This window comes from Ptychodera flava, chromosome 20 (assembly GCF_041260155.1).
Source record: "Ptychodera flava strain L36383 chromosome 20, AS_Pfla_20210202, whole genome shotgun sequence".
In the NCBI taxonomy this organism is placed as follows: Eukaryota; Metazoa; Hemichordata; class Enteropneusta; family Ptychoderidae; genus Ptychodera; species Ptychodera flava.
Window position 1 is genome coordinate 23308153 of NC_091947.1, and position 21628 is coordinate 23329780.

General features: G+C 37.0%; 3 protein-coding genes across 3 annotated transcripts in view; all 3 read left to right on the forward strand.

The window, feature by feature from the left end:
- The window catches only part of LOC139119533 (protein mono-ADP-ribosyltransferase PARP14-like), a 41454-nt gene extending 29443 nt beyond the window's left edge, over positions 1-12011 (forward strand). Inside the window, exons 7-9 of the mRNA XM_070683375.1 lie at positions 3252-3402; positions 10707-10884; positions 11209-12011. Coding sequence (XP_070539476.1) covers positions 3252-3349 — 98 coding nt within the window. The 3' untranslated portion in view covers positions 3350-3402; positions 10707-10884; positions 11209-12011. The remainder of the gene's footprint in view (positions 1-3251; positions 3403-10706; positions 10885-11208) is intronic.
- Positions 1-21628, forward strand: part of LOC139120345 (protein mono-ADP-ribosyltransferase PARP14-like) — a 259128-nt gene that overhangs the window by 93739 nt on the left and 143761 nt on the right. The window lies entirely within an intron of this gene.
- On the forward strand, positions 3370-11495 carry LOC139119534 (protein mono-ADP-ribosyltransferase PARP15-like). The gene is made up of 3 exons (XM_070683376.1): positions 3370-3402; positions 10707-10884; positions 11209-11495. Exons 1-3 carry the CDS (start codon positions 3370-3372, stop codon positions 11493-11495), a joined length of 498 nt encoding a protein of 165 aa, XP_070539477.1.

The following is a 21628-nucleotide window of genomic DNA, read 5'->3' on the forward strand; positions in this document are numbered from 1 at the left end:
TACATGCAAGCTTTGCTTAAATGGCAGGGCTATATCGTTAAAACTATGGCTAAAACATACCTTTGTGCTAAACTGCCGCATGTTCCTGAGGGGGTCCCCCTTGTTGACAACATATCCGAGAATGCCGCATGAGGTTACGGGTTGATTATTATGTTTGCGATATTGCCGCTGATATTGCGGCTGATTTGTCACAAGCATACCAACTTACCAAATCTAACACGCAATAAAAGGTCAATTAATCTAAGTTAAATATCTGCTGAATATTGAACAGTAATTACACGCTGGATTGAGATCACATTTGATCATGATTTTCTTGAATCAGTTGAATGGGGCTCGCTCGAGCCATGGAGCTAAACACTTACCCGTACGCGTGTATATGCCAACAGACTATCAATGACCGGGCTCTGGTCTACAACATCGCTAGCAAGGACGAGAACTTTCATTTCAAGAGGCCAAACAGGAGTACAATTGACAAAAATGCAAGCTACAGAAATCTACAGCTCGCAGAGCAATGCCCGCTGCAGCAAGAAACATCTGTTCCGTTGTCTGCATGAACGTCGGTGTCAACAGAACCCGGTATAGGCGTGCTACACTTAGCTGTGAAGAATCCAACTCCACTACGAAGTTTACCCCGTTGGGGTGCAAACGAGAATTCCGAGTACAGGTATCAAGTCAAGCGAAGGACCTTTCATAGGTCTTCTTGTTATGTGGGGGTTATCTCATTTGAAAGAGGATTCAGACCATGGAGGTAGAAAGAGAGACTACCTCCATGTTCAGACCTACCCAGCAATCAGGAGGTACAACAACAAAGTTTGCGTAGCACCAGTAGGCCTGCACTAGCTAGTCGTTGGATCTCTGCCATGACCATGCACATGATCTCTCAATACATCCCTATGTGTAGCCGTGTAATTTTCCTGCCAAATGCCGCGAAAACCCGCTCGTTTTCTCTATTGTGTCCTGTCATTTGACTATTTCTTACCACGTATTACTAGAAGAAGTAAGAAATGGTGATCAACAGTGGATCGTGGGCCAAGTCGTCGCGGGGCCGCTGTAATGTGCAGCTGGTTGTGGGACCGGATTCTCTCATATATCCGTGTACGTCAACGCGGTGACCTTCTCCCTTATCGAAGCAACAGTATCTCCCGTGTCCTACTCTAGCTTGCCGATCATAGTCTTGAGTGTAATTATTGTGTTAGGCATTGTGCTTTTTGCTGGTCTCATATATATATATATATATATATATATATATATATATATATATATATATATATATATATATATATAATATATATATATATATATATATATATAAACAATGTTGATCATTTTCCGTGCTGTACATAGCATTGTGTACAACCAGCGTGACCGCGCGATCAAACCCATTTGTTCACTGTGACTGCATGCAGTAAACTCAGCGACATAATGTGCAAACTGTGTCAATGTTCGTAGCCTTACATGAGTTTATAGATAGAAATGCACCACTGAAGTTCGTTTCTGATCTTAATATTTTACTATTGCATGATGTTTAGTCTTACAAAGGCCTTAACAAAGTGGGGGAACGCTCCCATCTCACTCCGATTGAAGTTGAGAAGACTTTATGTTTACAAACTTTTATGTTTATCAACAAAAAAATCGCGCACACGCAGCGCGACGACCACTGCGCTTTAAAAGTTAAGGTGAGCTAGTTGACACTACCCACGGGAAACAGGACTTAAGTTTGCTTGTGCTGCTGCACCCCTAACATTACCCCCTGGGTCTCTGACTAACCGAAGCGTGAGGTGATTGTTTGTTTGGAGCAGACGTGCGCAATACTGAAGGAGCTTCACTTCCGAAAAAGTAATAAACGGCAATAAAATGACACATCCCCTGGAGCTAAGAAAGCAAGTGACCTCAATTTTGTCTGCAGTAAACCCCTTGAGCACCTTTCCCTGTATACCAGCATGTAAAAATTATTGAAGTCTAACATGTATATATAAGCATGGCTAAAACTACCCTGAAAATGGGCGTTTTCTGCCAAAATGCCTGGCAGATAGCGTGCATGAGAGGCAATCTTATCTTTTGCAGGCACCTAAAACGGCCCCGGTTTCTATGGACTTGGCAGGAAGGTGTGCAACGAGGCTGGAAGAAAAGGTTTAATATTGGTGTACCCCCTCTTTTACTGTCTTGGTTAACATGGCCAAACTAGATCATTGTCTCATTTCAAATCAGTAGTCAAGTTGCAGCTGCCAAGGATATGAATTATTGCAGAACTATTGACTACAAGCTGATTAATACCTGATCTGAAGTTTTGAAATTACAATGGTATACATAGAGTGAATGGGTGGATCATGGTAGATATTTTGTCTGGATTACATTGGAGGCACTGGTGAATTGATAGTGCTTTGACCCTGGTCATATAACCTGGGTCCCCCAAGAACGGCTTTATGTTTGCAGTGATTCATCCTAAAGATGTTTCAGGGCCAAATTTGGATCTGTAGAGGATTGAATAATCCCTATCAATTCATTAAAAAGCATAGCTACCAATATGTTTGCATATTCTTCCTTAATGTTTGTTTTAGTATGCACATTGTGACATCTACACAGCCTTTGTCGTAACATTCCAAAAGACAAAATCAGACACTTTAGTTCTTAAAATGAATACGGCAGCACTCTTTCATCTTTATACTTATTATAACTTACAATGGTTTCCTTCTGGAAATAATCACAGATTTGATCATCCAGAAAAACAGGCAGTAGGAAGACAGACAACATTAAATAAGGGAATCTACTTGCAAATATGTCAATTACAGAATAAAATCATGTGATCGAAGTTATCTTGTGAATAAGACACCTTTTTGTGCCCCTCAATTTGCATATACTTGTGGCTGTAAAGAAACTAGCAAGGCATCCTGCCTTTTTTGCTTCCATCCGCCCATTCTAATTTAGACCAGTCAGCCTTAGGGGCTTGCATTTATATTTCAGCCTTTTTCATTTGCAATAGGACATAAGGGCTTGGGGGTTGTCATTGCTGCTTACAGCTCCAGCATGTGCCCTGCCCCTGCAGATGGCTTTGATGGGCATGCTGTCATTATGGCTGGCCTCACTCGTATTTCCATGCAACTCATCAGTGGAATATCATTAGGGTGTGATATGGTATGTGGTGAAGCTTTCTCTCTTTCTCATTTGTGCCAAAAACCTGTGTCATTTCTTAGCATTAATGTTTATAGTTTAATATGGCAGTTACTTTGAACTTTGTTTATTTTGAATTTCAGGTGGTTTCGGCCTGCTTCATCATGGACAACTATGGCATCTGGTAAACAGGTGGAGAGAGTTGTACTCGATCCTAAATCCAATGAGTATGATACAGTAGTGAAACATTTCAAACAGACCATGCAGAACCGGCCATTGCAAGCAATTCATCAGGTATGTAAGTGTGATTCAAATGTGGCATTTAAAATTCAATATTTCCTTGAAGAAGGACAATATTTTCCTGAAGTTAAATGCTGTGACAGTCTTATAAAATTTCTGTGATATAGATATTAAGTTACTTATGCGACATTTTCAAACGTAACACATGGTATTTATGAATTCTAGTAAGTTATATTGAAACCTGTAATCTGTGAAACCTGTCAGCTGATAGCTTTATAGTTTGGTGGCTTAGGTTCCATAGCAAAGTTCATATGAGTTCAAATAATGCAAGTTCTCAAAAACCAATTTTGGTGTTTGGCAGGAAAATTTTCTCAGAAACAAAATTAATGAAGTAAGTCAGAAAATCACAGCCAATTCCTTGCAAACATATTTTGCCTGTTTCAAATTCCTGCAGCTTGTTAAAAACACTGTATGAGCAGCATGTGGTGAGGTTTGAGGAAAGGAGATTCTTACAAAAATTAGCTTTCTCGCAGCAAATTAGGCAAAAACTATGAATTTGCTGCACACTATTAGCTTTGGGTTTGCAGGAATGCAGTTATGACTGTTTATCCCCATTCCTAACCTCACCCATGTCAATGGCTTAGCTAGTCATATTATGATTTAAGATTTGATACTTGCAAAAATTTCTCTGTTAACTGTATCAACAATGCACATGTATATCAAAAGCCTAGGACTTTTTAGAGGCTTACTTCCCACTAAGTCTTTTGATCAACTTTTCTGTTAAACGTGATCAAGCTGTGCACGCGGGAGCTCATCTTAAATTTTTACTGTTACTTTTACTGTCCAACTATGGCACTATGACATGCTAAATATCATGTACAAACATCATTATGTCTTATGTAATCACAGGTGATTTTACAGTGCATTGATTGCAAGGTGCTTGGCATAGCTACCTTAACATTTTCGAGTAATAAGGAATGTTTGAGGCGAACCTTGAGGAACAATTCATTGTAAATGACACAGTCTTCATCCGTAATTTAGATGAGTTGATTGGACATAACTGAACTGGTCAAAATAATGCACCAATTAGAATGTGTGAGTGGTAAAAGCATAGGTATAGCTATATGTCACAGCCATACATCATAGCACATTGTGCCAAGTTCAAATTAAATTGGTCTTGGCATGTCTGAGAATTTGCCCAAACCTGACTAAAATTAAAACAAAATGGCTTGCAGGTGGCAAAGTTGGACTTTATCACGTAAAACAATTGATGTGCATCTGAACTTCATAGTTCACCCTCATGCCAAGTTTTATTGAAATTGCATGGTCTCTGAAATTCTGAGAAATGGTTGTGGACAGATAAAAATTAAAGCAAAATTACTGCCAGACTGCTGCCAGATGGCCATATTAGATCAAAATTATGCAATTAGCAATATCTGTTCATCTACAGACGTTTGATATCTGATCAATATAAATGTACTTGATCAGCATTGGTTATTTACAGGTGCACATGTGTACAAGAAATTTAATTTTGGAATTTCGCCGAAAATGTTGATCCACTATATATTGTAGTCTTTAAATTAAGGAAACTATGAACAATTTTTACTACAAAACCAGCTAAATCTGTGTATTTATAGACATTTGATAATTGATATTAGTGTGCTTTTAACCACCTAAGGTTGTTGCAAGTGCATGTGTGCATGATTTGATTTTTGGATTTCATCAATAATGTTCACTCACTATACATTGAAGTCTATGACAAAACTGTTAATAATTTTTTCCCAATATAAACTTCCAATATTTGTGCATATACAGACCTTGAATAATTGACATAATTTGTACTTGATTAGAAGACGGCGGTTACGTGTACATATGTGTACAAGGAATTTTATTTTGAAATTTCGCTGAAAATGTTGATCCACTATACATTGTAGTCTATGACAGGGCTTGAAAATTCCTATCGCCTAAGTCTCCCGTGGCTAGTGAATTTTGTGTTTGGGCAAGTAAAATCAATATTCTTCCCATCTGACGGGCAAGTGCACCAGTGGTTGAGTTAACTAAGCTTTGGACAAGTTAAGCTTGAAAACGTATTTTATGAGATCTGTACACGCTTAGAAGTCGTCGTAAGTCCTTCAAATCTCAAAAGTTTTTTTCTAAAAACCCTTGAAAATCGGCCCAGGGCCTGACATCACAAAATAATCATGCTTGCTGTTGTAAAACAAGAAAAGTCATTAAAATAGAGATTTGCGACATGTTCTCTCTGACGTACGTGGAGTGAACTCACTGTTTCCATTGTGTGCCATAAAGTGGTATGCCCTTGTTTTTGGTTGCCATTTTCTTTGTGCAAATGTATGAAGGTGGTCTTCAGTCGATTATACTCGATAGTGTAATTGCACCATGTGCTTGGTAAATGAATGTAAACTTATTTGGAGCCATGGATCTCGGCAATGCTTACTGTTAAACGCATTTCAACAGCTGATTGAAAAGCTTGCATCGTAGTCAGAACGGACTCAGTGGACCAAGGAGGCTACATCATTGCAGCTACTGCATGTGGTTGGCGAGATGCAGACAGTTTCAAATTACGTGACCTTGGTTGTTAGGGATCGGCTCTCACGTACACAAAAACAACTGTGGAGGGGAAATCTGCACTGAAGAGTAACAAAAACGAAACTTGAATCTGCTTTATTCACAAATATATAAAACTTTGAAAGACGGCTGTGCTCAGTGAGCAAATATGTTGTAAACAGGTAAAGGGTTGCAGATGTACATGTGCATATGCCATTGGCAGATAAATACTAGGAAGCTGTTGTTTGTGATCTCAGCTTGATAATAAAGAGCAGCAGCCAGCCATGCTCAATATAGATGAAAGACATTATTTAATGGAGAATATTTCGAAGGCACACAATCTTATTACGTAAAGATTTTAATTTGGATGAGGTTGTGGAAAAAATACAAATTCAATGATTTTTTGAGATGGCCAAGTTTTTTCCAGCCAAAGTCTACAGAAAAGACAAAATTATTCTCACATTTCTTTTGCTACATTTCAGATTTGATAATAGTCCTTCATTTTAACAAGATGTAATTCATGTTTGAATCTGCTTTTTCCCTCTTTGGATTCACTTGATATGCCCTAAGTCTTGCTCTCTATTACAAATTACTGGTACAATTAGGCCAAAAAAAAAATATGTGGTGTTCCGATTACCCGACCTACCCCAATTTTAACCCCCCGACCCTAGACTTTTTAGAGCCTTTTAAACCCGGAAGTAAAAATAACGATATGAAAAAACGTGAAACGCATGAAATCACGCGAGAACTATGACAAATCGCGCGAATCACGCGAGAACTAATACGTCATTCTTTTAGAAGTGATGCCAGCTGACGCTCATGAAAACTTGCAAATCGACATGACACTGACACTTGTTGCACACTGAACGGTTTCCGGTTTTCAAACTGCTGTATCTCAAAAAGTATTAGGTCTAATTCAATAAAATTTTCGATAAAAAAATTGCAATTCAACTGCTCGTTCTACCATGGGATTTTTTTTTGAAATAAAGAAAATATTATCGCGTCATTTTAGCGCTCAAAATCAAGCATTTATATTTTTCGCCATATACAGCGTGCCGTATTGTGGCACGCACATTTCTCAGGCCACTACTTCCTATGTTAGAATGGAATGGCTCGTTACAGTATGTTGTTCAGTGCCTAAACGGCGTTTTGTAGGTAGGTTTTCGCTAAAATGCAGGGACAATTTTCAGTGATCGGAGTTAGTATACCAAACAGCAACTGTTATATTAAATTTGTAGAAAGTTTGAAGCATTTTCATGGCTTTTTTTTATGTAATCTTTCATTTACATTCTTGTTGTCATTTCCGCGCCATACACAGCGCGGCCATATTATGCAGGCCAAGTGAAAACCCGGAAGTGTTTTGTGATAGTGAATCGAGCAAAATTTTGGTCAATTTTACTTTTTATAGTCATTCTATCATAAGCCCATACACCAAATACTGTGTGTTAAGGTCAGTTCTGAGTAGTTTCAAAATCTGTGCGTTCGGAATTTACCGTGAATTAACTGCCAACGCTAGCTGATTTCAAGCGTTAACCCTGGTAGTTTTGCGAACATTAAACTGTGTTCATTTTTCATCTGTTGATGTTACACAAAATTTACAAAATGATATTTGACAACAGAAATGAATACTCTTTCAATGATGTATGGGAATAAAGTCAGCATGCCATGGTTATTATTATAATAAATGTATGTAAACAACCTTTATTTTTAAACAGCATTAACATAAACTGGAAAATGACAGACAGGGGAGTGCAGGAATCGGGAATTGATAAACAAGACAAGTTGAAAGACGGGCAAATGAAGAGAGAATGAAAAATCTAAGGAAAGGAAAGGAAAAAATCATAACCCTGACTCTAGATTTCAATGCTAAAGGAAAATTGAGTACAACAAGATGACAGCTTTTTAGGGGGAGTAATATTCTTGTGTAAAAAAGGACAGCTCCAGGGGGATTATTCTGTACTGTGAGTTGATCAGTTGAACAATGACTTATTTTATTCATATTCCTATGATTTTTGGTTTTTTGAATATCAGAATTTCTCAAATGTAACATTTAAGAAATTTTACAGATCTAAAATATATTTATTCTTTTTTGTTATTACTCAAGTTTAACTGTCCAAAATTTGACAGAGCTAGCTTAAAAACTCTGAAAGTTACAGTAGTTTGAAAATGGCAAAAATAGCTTTTTGACTGGTAGTATACACGTACACGGTGCCGTCCAATTTTCAACTCTGTCTCACAAAATTTTTGGCATTTTCAAGTCTCTGTGTAAAGAAAGCAAAAGCTCCTTATACCGTACTCTTACAATATATTGTACAAAAAGTATTTTAAAGCAGATTAGTTAGAGAATTAATGTTATTATACAACTATATTTTTTCATCATAGGAATACCCACAAAATGACTCTTAGCCATATGTTGAAATTTTTTGACCATTTGTCAAAAAATCGAGCATATTTTAATTCTAAAAAAATCATAACCCTGGAAGTAGACAAGATAGAACCATCATTCAAACAGTTTTTTGAATCCTGAGACAAGATCTTCAAGAAAACATACAATTCAAGTAAGTTTAACCAAGAACAATAAAGGGCCTGGTATCCCTACTTATAGCAGGCCTCGTCTCAAACAAAATGGTGACTCGCGATGGATATCAGACATAACGTGTACTCAATTTTGTTTCGCAAATGCGATCATGGCGAAGAAAGGTTGATTTTGTCTTATGTTAAACAGAACCGAACATTCAAAGAACTTTTGGAGGAACACCATCCAGGTTTTTCTTAATGTAAAATGTACTCTATCTGAGTTGTATGTGCCAGTGATGCTGCTGGGCCGTGGTTGGGAAGTACAACAGACAAATATACAGGTTGGCGAGGCTACAAACAACTTCAACGTAAATTATGTGCGTTTTTCTTGCGAGTGACTGCAAAAAGCTAAGGATTTACCTTTGGATAAACAGTTCACTTTCCTGTCAAAGGACATAACGTGTACTCAGCCATATTCAGCCATATCAATTTCCGTGGCAGTCTAATAAACCACACACTTCAATTCTACTGATGAATATTTTATTTTAATATATTGGAATTCAATTTGAGTGCATTTCATGAGGAAATTGTTCACTGATAGTTTGTTTGAATGCGTACAAAATGCACATTGAGAAAAAAAAAAATGAAAAAAAAAAATTTCCCTACCTACCTACCCTATTTTTGAAAACCATGTAATCGGAACAGCACATATTTTTTTTTTGGCCTTATTTGAAATTGAGGGCAAGTAATTTTTCCACTCTGGCAGGTAAAAATTAAAATTCACTTGTCCCACAGCTAGTAAGTTTGAAAAAAACATTTTGAGGCCTACATGAGGAAACTGTGAATAATTTTTTACAATACAAAACTAGCTAAATCTGTGCATTTATAGACATTTGATAATTAATATTAATATACTTGATTAGACTAAGGTGGTTACAAGTGCATGCGTGTGCGAGAATTTTAATTTTGGAATTTCCCTGAAAATGTTGATTCCCTTTCCATTGTAGTCTATGAGGAACACAAATAACAAATAACACATACATAGTTATCATATCCCAAAGTGTTATTCATGGGTTGTTTGACCTGAAGCTTCTAGTGTTATTGATGACACTATGCACTAACTATTCTAAATAGACTGTATTCTGTCCAAGTGCTCAAAAAACAAGGCATCGCTGATGACACAGTCCCCGCTTGCACCATTAATTATTATGCACATGCACACTACAATACAATCTCTGTGTGGCAAGTTTGAATGAAATCTGTTCAGGGATAGATGAGTTATGGTTCAAAAACATGATGCAATTGCAACAAAATGGCCACCAGACGGCCATATTGGATCATATTGCAAAATAAATTGGCGTGCATATATATGCCATAGTACTTTATCTGTGTACCAACATTGAGATGAAAACGGTTCAGGGAAAGTTGAGTTATGGTTCAAAAACATGAAAAAATTGCAACAAAATGGCCGCCTGGTGGCCATATTGGATTGTATCGCGAAATAAATTGACATGCATATATGTATGGCACAGTACTTTATCCTTGCACACAGTTTAAAAAAAATTAGTTCAGGGATGACAGAGAAACAGTTGCTGATGGACAGATGGACGGGACCAATCTATGCGTCCGTGGGGACTGATAAAATTAAGTCCCTGCCAGACTGCGTCTGTGGGGACTAATAAAATTGTGCATACGGTGACATGGACGTTTGACAATGACCTAGACCAAATGTATTGTCAATTGGAAATATTATCTGATAAGTTTTATCTCTAAAATTGTTATTGAAATGTGAAGTTGAAACTTTTAGTCATTCATAACAGAGGGGTTTGATAAGTACAAATCGTGACAACCTAAATCTTTTGCCTCAAGAAGGCTGGTTGGCTCATCAATAAATTCTTTGACATACCCTAAAACTTGCCCCAAAAGGGCGCGCTGAAAATGGAAATGGCAGGGAATGAATGTGCCAGAAGGTATTTGACAAGGGATTTGATATTCAAAAAATTTTCAAGTCCCCCTTTGCTACCCCCTTGGCGTGTTGTAAATTGTTCAAGTCCCCACTGAAATCTTCCGCCATCTTTCCTCCAGAGGTGTTTGTGAATGCAGCCTTAACATTGGAATTAAGGTGCATTGATGTATTGCTTTAAGATTGATAAACAATTGTAAAATCTGCCTATGTATTTTCTGAGCCAGATTTCTCTCTCAAAATATCATTTCCAACATTTTTTGTTTGTTGCTATGTTTAGGCTATTATTTGGTTCAATTGATTGTTTCCACAGATAGAACGCATTCAGAATCCAAAGTTATATCGTCAGTACATGGTTCTGAAACAAAATATGGACGCCAAAAACAAATCTGGAATTAAAAATGAAAAATTATTGTATCATGGAACTGGTGGTGATTCTGTAGCCAAGATAAATGCAGGCGGATTCAACAGAAGCTTTGCAGGGAAAAATGGTAAATTCTCAATTTGTTACTTTTGGTCTTGTAATTTACAAGTTGAAATACTGATCATTAAAATAATAATCATGAATCAGTCAAGTGTGCATATAGTGCTTTGTGTTTTTCTATATTTGAATAATCTTATCTTTCAAAATATTTAAATATTTGAACAGAACTTCATTATGTCCATCAAAATTTTGCATTATGTAATCTAATTGAAAACCATAACTTCAGAAGTCTCTTTGCAGGTCATCAAACACGGCTTGAAGAAGACATTATAAATGTGTTTTTCAAAATGTACATGTATGATTTTAACCATGCATTATTTTTGTATTGCAGCAACAGTGTATGGAGTGGGAAGTTATTTTGCTGTAAATGCTAATTATTCTGCTCAAGACACTTATTCTCCAAGAGATGGAAGTGGTAAGAAATACATTTATCAGGCTAAAGTTCTAACAGGGGAGTTCACTACTGGTGCCAGAGGTATGCTGATTCCACCTTCCAAGAATTCAAATGATCCAACGGACTGCTATGATAGTGTTGTTGATAATCAACAAAATCCTGCACTTTTTGTAGTCTTCAATGATGCAATGGCTTACCCAGAGTATCTTATTGTATTTCAGTGAAATAACAGGAGTGTTCAACATTCATGATTTTGAAGGTCTTGTGATTTACTTGTTATTTAATGAACAAAGCCAGCAAATGTAAGTGAAGGAAGACGTAATATCATCTGGCATTCCTTATTGCATGAATGACTTAAATGTCCAGAATCAATTATATTATGATCAAGTAGAAATCAGTGTTGTCATTATATTACAAATGCAAAAAACATGAGAGAAGCCAATCCTTTAGGCTTAGAAATACATGGAAAGTTTTCCTCTTGAATTCAGATATTTTTAGCAAATATATGTAGAAATATTTATAACCGGTGTTGTAAACACATTTTTATCTTTGCCTACTACTTCAGCAAAGTAAGATGAACACAACTTACATGAAATGAGACATCTTGCTCAAATTTTGCAGAGAGAGTTATCAGCAGTTGGATTAGTTTTTGGTTGGATGTATTTCAAAATAGGAGGGACCAAATGAATATAATTACTTTGAATAAAGGCAAAATCTTATACCATTTTGGTAACTCAGTATATTGTAGTATTGAAAATGGTTAATGGTAGTACATATTCATTCGATATTACAAAAACAATAATTTGTATGATTTTCTTGTATTTTATTAAATGGAAGACATGCAGCCATAAACATGTCTGTAATTTGTAGTCATTACAGCATAAAATAAATAAAGGGATTACAATAGTGTTTCATAATGCTTTTACAAGACTACATTCCTGGCCAATTTACATCTCTCCTACATTAAGGGGTTAATGTGGAATCCAAGTTTAAAAATCACAGAAGACTAAAACAGAGGTTAGAAATTTTAACAAATCAAATACTGTAATTCTTTTTGCAAAATATATCTGAAGGATTTTCAATTTTTTTTCTGTTTGACTTGGATTGTCATGGTAATGTACAATTGAGCTGGAAAATCTCTGTTGTTTTGAGAAATGACATGTCATGGGTAAACTTTACAGTTGATGTTCATTTTGTTGTTTAGTTTTCATCATACATGTACTGGTATGTGTTATTCCTATACATGTTTCATAAATTATACTGACAGGCAAACAATGTCGCTAATGTGTACTAGTTAGTGACCATCTCAGATTGTTGCAGAAGTTCAGGAAAATGAAATTCCTTCGTTTAGAGCAAACCCCATCCCCCTAAACGAACTTCAAAATGCGAAATGTTCATGTCCGCCTGAGAGTACAACATTAAATTTTGCATTTTGCTATAGCTACTAAAGACGTATTCCCCTTGCCACATTACAATTAAGTAATCGATCAGATTTGAGTACTAAACGGGCATTTTACCAAATAAAAGTTTCATTTTATTTTACTTCCCTTTTTGCATCTCTTGTGCTGTTCTTTGTCCTTGTGAACATGCAATTTGTACTCGGAGGGGCAGTAAATAAGCAGGTTTCACGGCCTGCAAGTTTGTAGTTACACATGTGGGTTGTAATTTGTGAGTCCTCGTTGTCATTTCCGCTCATTTCAACTGCCTTTCTTTTCCTTTTTTCACACTGTTGGTCCACCTTTTGTTCTGAAAAGTGGACAACAATGTCGTGTTGTTCTTGATCTGCGTGCGAGTAGAACACATATTTACAACCACGTTGACATCACTTGACTGGCATATCCCGTTCGATGATAGAAGGGCACGTCTCGTCAAGTTCACAGGCTGCTCCTTTACTCAAATCTCATTCGCAGGTTCTCTCAATAAAAGTCATGTAATGGCTGGTGTGAATTTTGCTAACTTTGGGAGTGAACACTCTGGCTAATGGCGTAGAAACTTCACTGGCGTAGAAACCAGGTTTCCAGGGCTTGTACCGGTTTAGCTCTGTAGTGAGCACACGATGCATTGATGCATTTCATGAACTGAACTTGATGAGCCCCCCGCACTGTGTGTTTCATTAGAAACAAATACTCCTTCAATTCAACAAACCGAGGCTCGGTCTGCAATGCCCTAATGCCAGCACTTGCAAATGCAGTAACATCCGAGTAATCGTCATACGGTTCAGGCGATTTACCCATGCACGGATATCCCTCACTTGTTACAGGAAACCCTGCCCAGTTCTGGCCGTTCCAGTACGCATTGACTGTTTTGATTGCATTGTCAAAGACACTTGCTTCCTTACAGCGAATTTGGGCTTCGTTTAAATCAGTCTGCTTACACGGTGGTTTTCCTCACCAGGTAGACATATAGGTAGAGTCACTCCAGCAAGAAACTTCGACAAAGGGGCCCAGGCATGTTTAATCATATTAAAACGACTATGACAAGGTGCATAACAAGTGAGAATAAAGGCATCTAGTGGTTAGAGCCCCGGGGTTAGGGCAGACGCTTATAAATAGCACATTTTAAAAAATGATACTTTTTGTTTTTGTATAATTTGATGAATGAAAGGTTTAGGTTACAATGTTACTATCCGTAAATTGTTTGGAGCACAACGAGATGGAAACAGTTACAAATTTGTTGGTATGAGTGTGCAGTTTTTCTATAATTTAAATAAACACATGAAACTTGTGATCACAAAAATAAAAGTGCGAAAGAGAAGTTCACTAATTGAATGGAGGTCAAACCCCCTCCCCCTAAACAAATGAATTCGCTTTTTGAACTTCTGCGACAATCTGAGACGGTCCCTTACTTGCATCTTGCAATGCTTGATGCTCTTGAATTTCGATTTAGAAATATCATCGATTGTACTGTAGGCCCTATATCCATAAAGAATCTTGAAAAATCCTATTTTAACTCATAAGTTCAGTGTGTAATTAAGAGCTTGTGGTTTACCAAACAGCCTCTAATCATTGACTTTACTACTGTATGTATTGTATGTATCTTGAATGAGATTCAGAATTTTATCTACTTGGCTGTATGAAAGGGGTGGTTATTGATTTTAACTTCACTGTTTTCTGTCTCAACGTTATATTATGTTCACTCATGAACTCATGTATGATATCACTTGTACCTTGCAGCGAGGCTGCTTCTTTCTTACATGTTACACTATTAACTGTGAATAGAGACAGCCTAAGTGACTATTTGCTGTTATGGAGAATATGTTGTGAAAATGCCTGTCCTTGCTTTTATTAGAATGCCAAAATGAGTTAATGCAAAAGAAATTGTAATAAACAGATTATTTTATATACTACCTAAGAAAAAAAGAGGGCTGGTGAGGTGCCCTACTTAACTCTTTCCTAAGACCTCATCAACATAACTTTTCCAAGCAAGACTTGTTTGAAATGCTGTCAGCACAATCTGAATTAGCTGTGGAAACGCAGCTATCTGTTGGCGGGGTAGCGGGGATTGCTAAGCGGGTCAAAGGTCAACCCCGCCACGGATATCCGTGGCGGGGTTGACCTTGACCCGCATAGCGATCCCCGCTACCCCGCCAAGAGATAGCTGCGTTTCCACAGCTAAATCTGAATGACTATCCTTCTGTTCGGTAGCAAGCCACAGTTACTGAATGCAGTTAGTGGCTGGTCTAGCCTACTCAAGAGTCCATTCGTCTGTCACAGTGTCAGGCAGAACAAATATGTGAACAAGTATCTATATTAATCATGTTGTTGAGAATCTTAAAATCACATCAACAACATAGTCCAGTTCACGTGATCAGTCCTAAGCTTACAACAAATTAAGGATATTGGATAGTGTAAAGCCATCTCAATGTAAACCTGCTGTAGTACTTACCAGCTACAGATTCTGGACAGTACACAATACCGCTACCGCCATAGATTTGGTCATATATGCTATTTCACTGCGTAGTTAGAGCTAATAACACGAAGTTTGGTCGATATCATGTCGTATTCTCATCATGTGTCAGCAATTTCGATGGATGCTTGTTTGTAATGAATGTATTTAGCGAAATAGACAGAAAACATGCTTGCTCACTATTAACCTGTCAGTGTTAACCGTATCACTTGCTGATATTATTCTGCTTTTAGGCCATCCCATTTCATGGGAGGGGTTGCGATTCACTTTCAAAGCGAACGATTTAAATATTAAGATCCTGAAGATCATTGTGTTGACACAGGTTTTCATAATTTACTTCTAAGTTTGTTACTACGATTGATATACAACATGCCGGAGTATATAAAATGAGCGAATTTTCGTGTTCTAGGGGGAAAATGTCAGCCCTTGACGAAGGTTATGCGGCCCGTCAATATGTCAGGTCGAAATCGAACTTGCGACAGTCAGACAGTGCTCAATCGGTTGCGGCTGCACAGGACAAGTTGCTTTTTGAGATTAATTGTATCCTATGAATGTAATTTCGTAGTAGCTGTACCACATTTAGTACATCCTCAAAAATTATACATGTCCTCAGACGTTCACAGGTGCCTGGAGTTGCCTGCGTACATGCATAGACTGTATGCATGTACACAGGCAACTCCAAGCACCTGCGAGACGTTACATATGCCTAATTTACCATCTTAGGACTTTATGATATGAGCGAATTAGGGAAAATTTAAAGAGAATACGTCTTACGTATCTGTTCAGTGTAAATCGTAATGTAAATGTTGTTGAACTTGCGGTATGAATAAAACATTTTAAAATTATTTACGTCGTCTGCTAGCATATTTTCTTTACTTGCTTACATTTCAAGGCATCCAGCCCCATTGCAAAGAGTTACATTACACAAGAAAAGTTACAAATTGATAAATATGGTATGAAATAAAGTATTAACAATCGTTAGGAAAATTATTTACTGAGACATTGTTTTCGAAAATTAAATGCCCTATAGATAAATATACACAGTTTACGTAAAATTCCTTCATTTGATGATTGTAGCAAATGTTTATTTACAGTAATTTGGATGAATATTAGTTTCACTTGAAATATAAAGTGCACGAAACTCTTTATAGGCAGGACATTCTAATAAGAAGTGAAATTCATCCTCAACTTTGTTCAGATTGCATAAACATATCTTTCGTTAGATATTATGCCCATATGTCTACCTTCTTCAATATTTAATGGAAAAGACCCACAACGAAAACAGGCAAACAACTGTAGAAATTTAAAATTAAGTTGATGGTCCAAGTCTTTTTCAGGTTCAAGTGCACTTTTGAAATTAACATAATTACGCATTTTCTGATGTTAACCCACCATTGCTGTTTACAGACATCTTTCTCTCTTAATTCAAACTCATATAACAATAAATCCTTATTTCCAACTTCTTGTGTTAACCACATATATCCAAAACCATATGAAAATAATACATGTTTCAAAGAAGTCACCCATGTTTGCCTTCCCAGAGAATCTAACTTAATAAGCATATCATACGCTTGACGAGGCAACTTGTGTGATGGCAACTCTATAAGTTTAACCAAAACTTCACACAACGTTTCAAGAATGAAACAAAAACTGGAACTCGACAACATTCACCTACAACTGTCTCTTTTTGTGCGTTTGCCTAGAAATAATTTACACCATTTTCTTTGCACTTTTTCCTCGTAGTATTGGTATCCCCATATCTCTGAACCATAAAGAAGTTTGGGTAAAACAATGTGTCAAATAACATAAAGTGTGTTTTAAAAGGAAAACCGCCAATTTTCTTACTTGCAATATGCAAACATGTCAGAGCTTTGTTAGCTTAGTCCGGTAAGGTAAATGTCCGGTAAGGTAAATGTTCAACTACAGAGTTATCGAAGATACTGACTTCTGTTCTTTGTACTGTTTTAAGCGGGGACTTCAAGCATACTGTGCTGTTGTCTTTTCTCGAAGTGGTATAAATCAAATGTGGATATTAAAAAATTCGAAGGAACTCTTGATTTGAAATCAAGATCTGTTTCAAAAATAACATCTATTAAAACTTTCGATTTTCCACATTGTATACCACAATGCCACATAATAAATTGAAAGAACGCTTGAAAAACATCATCAACAAGCATTTTTCTACAAAAACGGTTCACACCGTTACAAATATGTGGTATTGAGTATAATTCTACATATTTTGTTAAAAATACAACTAACGCTAAAGTGTTTTATACCGAGAAAGACATTATCATTATGCTTGATTTCCTCATCGACAACATATTTGTAGAATTTGGAGGGCACATTTTCCAACAGTGTATAGGAATTCCTATGCACTAACTGTGCTCCCTTGCTTGCAGACTTATTTCTGTTCTCATATGAGGCAGAATTTATCCAGAACTTAATTAAACAGAAAAGGTCTCTGTAGCTCGAACTTTCAATCTAACATATAGATACATAGACGATGTTATTTCTATGAATAACTCTAAATTCAGTAGATATCTCGCTATGATTTATCCTCCAGAATTGGAGATTAAAGAAACTACAGAAACGGCCTTTTCTGCTTCATATCTGGACATTTTACTTGAATTTGACTCTAATGGTCACCTTTCTACTAGGCTATATGACAAGAGAGATGATTTTAACTTTAGTATCATCAATTTTCCACACCTCATAAGTAATATTCCACTCTCACCAGCTTATGGGGTGTATATTTCCCAGCTTATTCGATATGCTAGAGCATGCAGTTCATATGGTGATTTGTAGAGAGACATGGCCATCTCTCTTACAAACTATTAAATCAAGGTTACACCAGAGCAAGACTTGTCTCTACATTCAAACGCTTTTTGGCAGGTATCGCAAGCTGGTAGATAAATACAATATCTCTCTTCGACGAATGATCACTGATGGCATCGGTGACATTGGGCTTTAGTTAGTGACCACTACCTATCTGACTTATAGATTGATATATGGCGGGTGCCACATGTGGGGCAGGATGCGCTTACTATTTTCGAAACACCTGACATCACTTCTTGGTCTTCTGGCCAGAGGTCCATATATCTCACTGCATGAAAACGCAATAATACCGATAAATTCACACTAATGAATTGCCTGTATTATAGAATAATACACGTGAATTCACATGAATCCACATGAATACAGGCTTGATGAATACAAGCAATGGATTATTGACTGTATTCATCTGTATATGCACTCTTCAGCTAAAATACAGGCAATAATCCATGCAAATACAGTATGTATTATTGGGTTTTCATACAGTGTCTTTCTTTCATGAATATGACTTTGTTTGTGTACCGTCTATTTACTGTCTGTTCTGTGCTGTTTTGTGTCTATGTTTACAACTATTGTCTTACGAATTCCGACCTACTGTCATTGGATTATGGATTGGTATGATTGCGATTATTTTACTACGACCAGGTCGATGCTCCTGCTGATGGACATATTGTCCCCGAGGGCATCATCCACCTGGTACTAGTACATGATAATGAATGCCTGTATAAGAGATACATTCATACGGCTGGGACGTCGCCCGGGTTAACAAGGTCCCGACCAGCTACACGGGACACAGTAGCTCAAAAACCGTGTGTCCCTCGGATTATCCTTCGGATGTTACTAAGACCTCATACGTGCAATCTCAGGGCAATTTTTATCACAGAAATGGAGAAAGCTACCAGACAATTAAACCATGCAAATTGCTACTGACGGACTGTTTAAAGTCATCTCCTGCTTGTCATTACACAGGTTCAATTACAAAGTGTGGTATTAAAAACGGCAAAACTTGTAGTATGCTCATCACTACAGAACAGTTCAGTAGTAGTTTGACAGGGAAGACCTATTCTACCAAATGTCTGGAACCTCTGAATTGCACTAGCAAAAACGTAATCTATGGAATTGAGTGTTCATTGTGTGGGCTCATTTATGTTGGTGAAACAGGAAACAGCTTACGATCTAGAATGAACGGACATCGCAGTGGAGTGAATCGATCTTTGGATGTGCAACTTTATAAGCATTTTAACCAGGACGATCACTCCACTTTGTCTATGCGTGTCCGTATTCTTGAAAAAATATACCATCCAACCAACAGCCCCACACTTAGTTCACCATTCCGTAGACAGAGAGAATACCACTGGATTAGACAGTTAGGTACCGCAATGCCTTATGGTTGTAATGACAACATCAAAGATATAGGCAATCTCTCAAGCCCTGGTTGTTCAGAAGTGAATGTGGTGGGCCTATTTGAGTCTTCTGTCCGTAGAAGACGTAGTCATGGACATAGGCGTTACCATCGGCCTAAATTGGATACATCTACCTCAAACTGCCATGACACATTTCATGAACTGCTTCTTTTATTACAGAAGCCTTTAGGTCTCCATCACATTCGTACTTCATTATTTGCTCTTTCCATCAAGGACTTGAGAAGGTTGCATGCCTATGCATTGGGGTTGTCTTTGACAGATCCGAACAAACAATCGTACAGACTGGTCAGTATTATTGCTGATATTGCACTATACAGACTCTACAAGCCTGTTCGTGCTGAACCTATGACTGATGATCATCGTCATTTCATACATCTTCCATTTACTAACAAAGGAATCGATGCCATTAATATCAGCAATATACTTCACAACAAAAAGGTTACATCAACTATACCTGTATACTTTAAGAACCAGTGTGTACCTATTCTGTCATATCAATACACCAATACAGTCTCCAATAAAATATTCAATTACAATAAGGCATTGCGGCACTTAAAAATTGATGAATTCCTTCAAACACCAGCATCCTGTGACTGCTCTACATCTCCCTTCAAATACACTCCAGTTGGCCATGTCATCACTGGTGATCTGAACTTGGTTGAACATCATCACCTCCGTAAGATATTATCTTGTGGACCCAAGTTCAGAGAACCTCGCAGAATCAACTGAACCATAATTTTAAGATCGTTATGGACTCTGTTGAAGAATATGCCAGGAAATGGGCTAAAAGGGAGGATGTAGAGTTGGACACACTGTCAGAATGGGTCAAATCTGTGAGGAAAATAGTTCGTGGCCGTATTGGTCGACTAAGATCACATGTTTGCAGAAGACCCTATTCTGTATTTAAAGATCCTGATGCTGTTAAGTGTTTGAATGATATCCATGACAAATATGTTGTCGTTTCTGCTGATAAAGCTGCCAATAACATTGTATTTGTCTGTAAGAAGTATTATTTTGAATGTCTGATAGACGAACTTGGTGTATTTATTTGAGTTCGAAATAAATAAATAAATAAATAAATAATAAATAACTAAGACCTCCACCAACTCCACTTACAGACAATCAATGTTCAGCAAATCTGAAATTTTGGCAAACCATAAGTCATTCATGGATAATTTTAATGTTGCAATAAAGGATGACCATAATAAGTTGCCTAGCTTATACTGGATACCAAAGCTCCACAAAACACCTTACAAAGCTAGGTTTATCGCAGGATCTTCAAAATGTTCAACTACAGAGTTATCGAAGATACTGACTTCTGTTCTTTGTACTGTTAAACGGGGACTTCAAGCATACTGTGATGTTGTCTTTTCTCGAAGTGGTATAAATCAAATGTGGATATTAAAAAATTCGAAGGAACTCTTGGAAATTTGAATCAAGATCTGTTTCAAAATAACATCTATTAAAACTTTCGATTATTCAACATTGTATACCACAATGCCACATAATAAATTGAAAGAACGCTTGAAAAACATCATCAACCAAGCATTTTTCTACAAAAATGGTTCACACCGTTACAAATATGTGGTATTGGGGTATAATTCTACATATTTTGTTAAAAATACAACTAACGCTAAAGTGTTTTATACCGAGAAAGACATTATCAGTATGCTTGATTTCCTCATCGACAACATATTTGTAGAATTTGGAGGGCACATTTTCCAACAGTGTATAGGAATTCCTATGGGCACTAACTGTGCTCCCTTGCTTGCAGACTTATTTCTGTTCTCATATGAGGCAGAATTTATCCAGATTTAATTAAACAGAAAAAGGTCTCTGTAGTTCGAACTTTCAATCTAACATATAGATACATAGACGATGTTATTTCTATGAATAACTCTGAATCAGTAGATATCTCGCTATGATTTAATTATCCTCCAGAATTGGATATTAAAGAAACTACAGAAACGGCCTTTTCTGCTTCATATCTGGACATTTTACTTGAATTTGACTCTAATGGTCACCTTTCTACTAGGCTATATGACAAGAGAGATGATTTTAACTTTAGTATCATCAATTTTCCACACCTCATAAGTAATATTCCACTCTCACCAGCTTATGGGGTGTATATTTCCCAGCTTATTCGATATGCTAGAGCATGCAGTTCATATGGTGATTTTGTAGAGAGACATGGC

Excerpts from the sequence above, each read along its gene's own strand:
- LOC139119534 (XM_070683376.1), top strand. The coding sequence starts at position 3,370 with ATGCAGAACCGGCCATTGCAAGCAATTCATCAG. Across the intron at positions 3,403-10,706 it reads CATTGCAAGCAATTCATCAG|ATAGAACGCATTCAGAATCC; the intron begins GTATGTAAGTGT and ends TTGTTTCCACAG. Across the intron at positions 10,885-11,208 it reads AAGCTTTGCAGGGAAAAATG|CAACAGTGTATGGAGTGGGA; the intron begins GTAAATTCTCAA and ends TTTGTATTGCAG.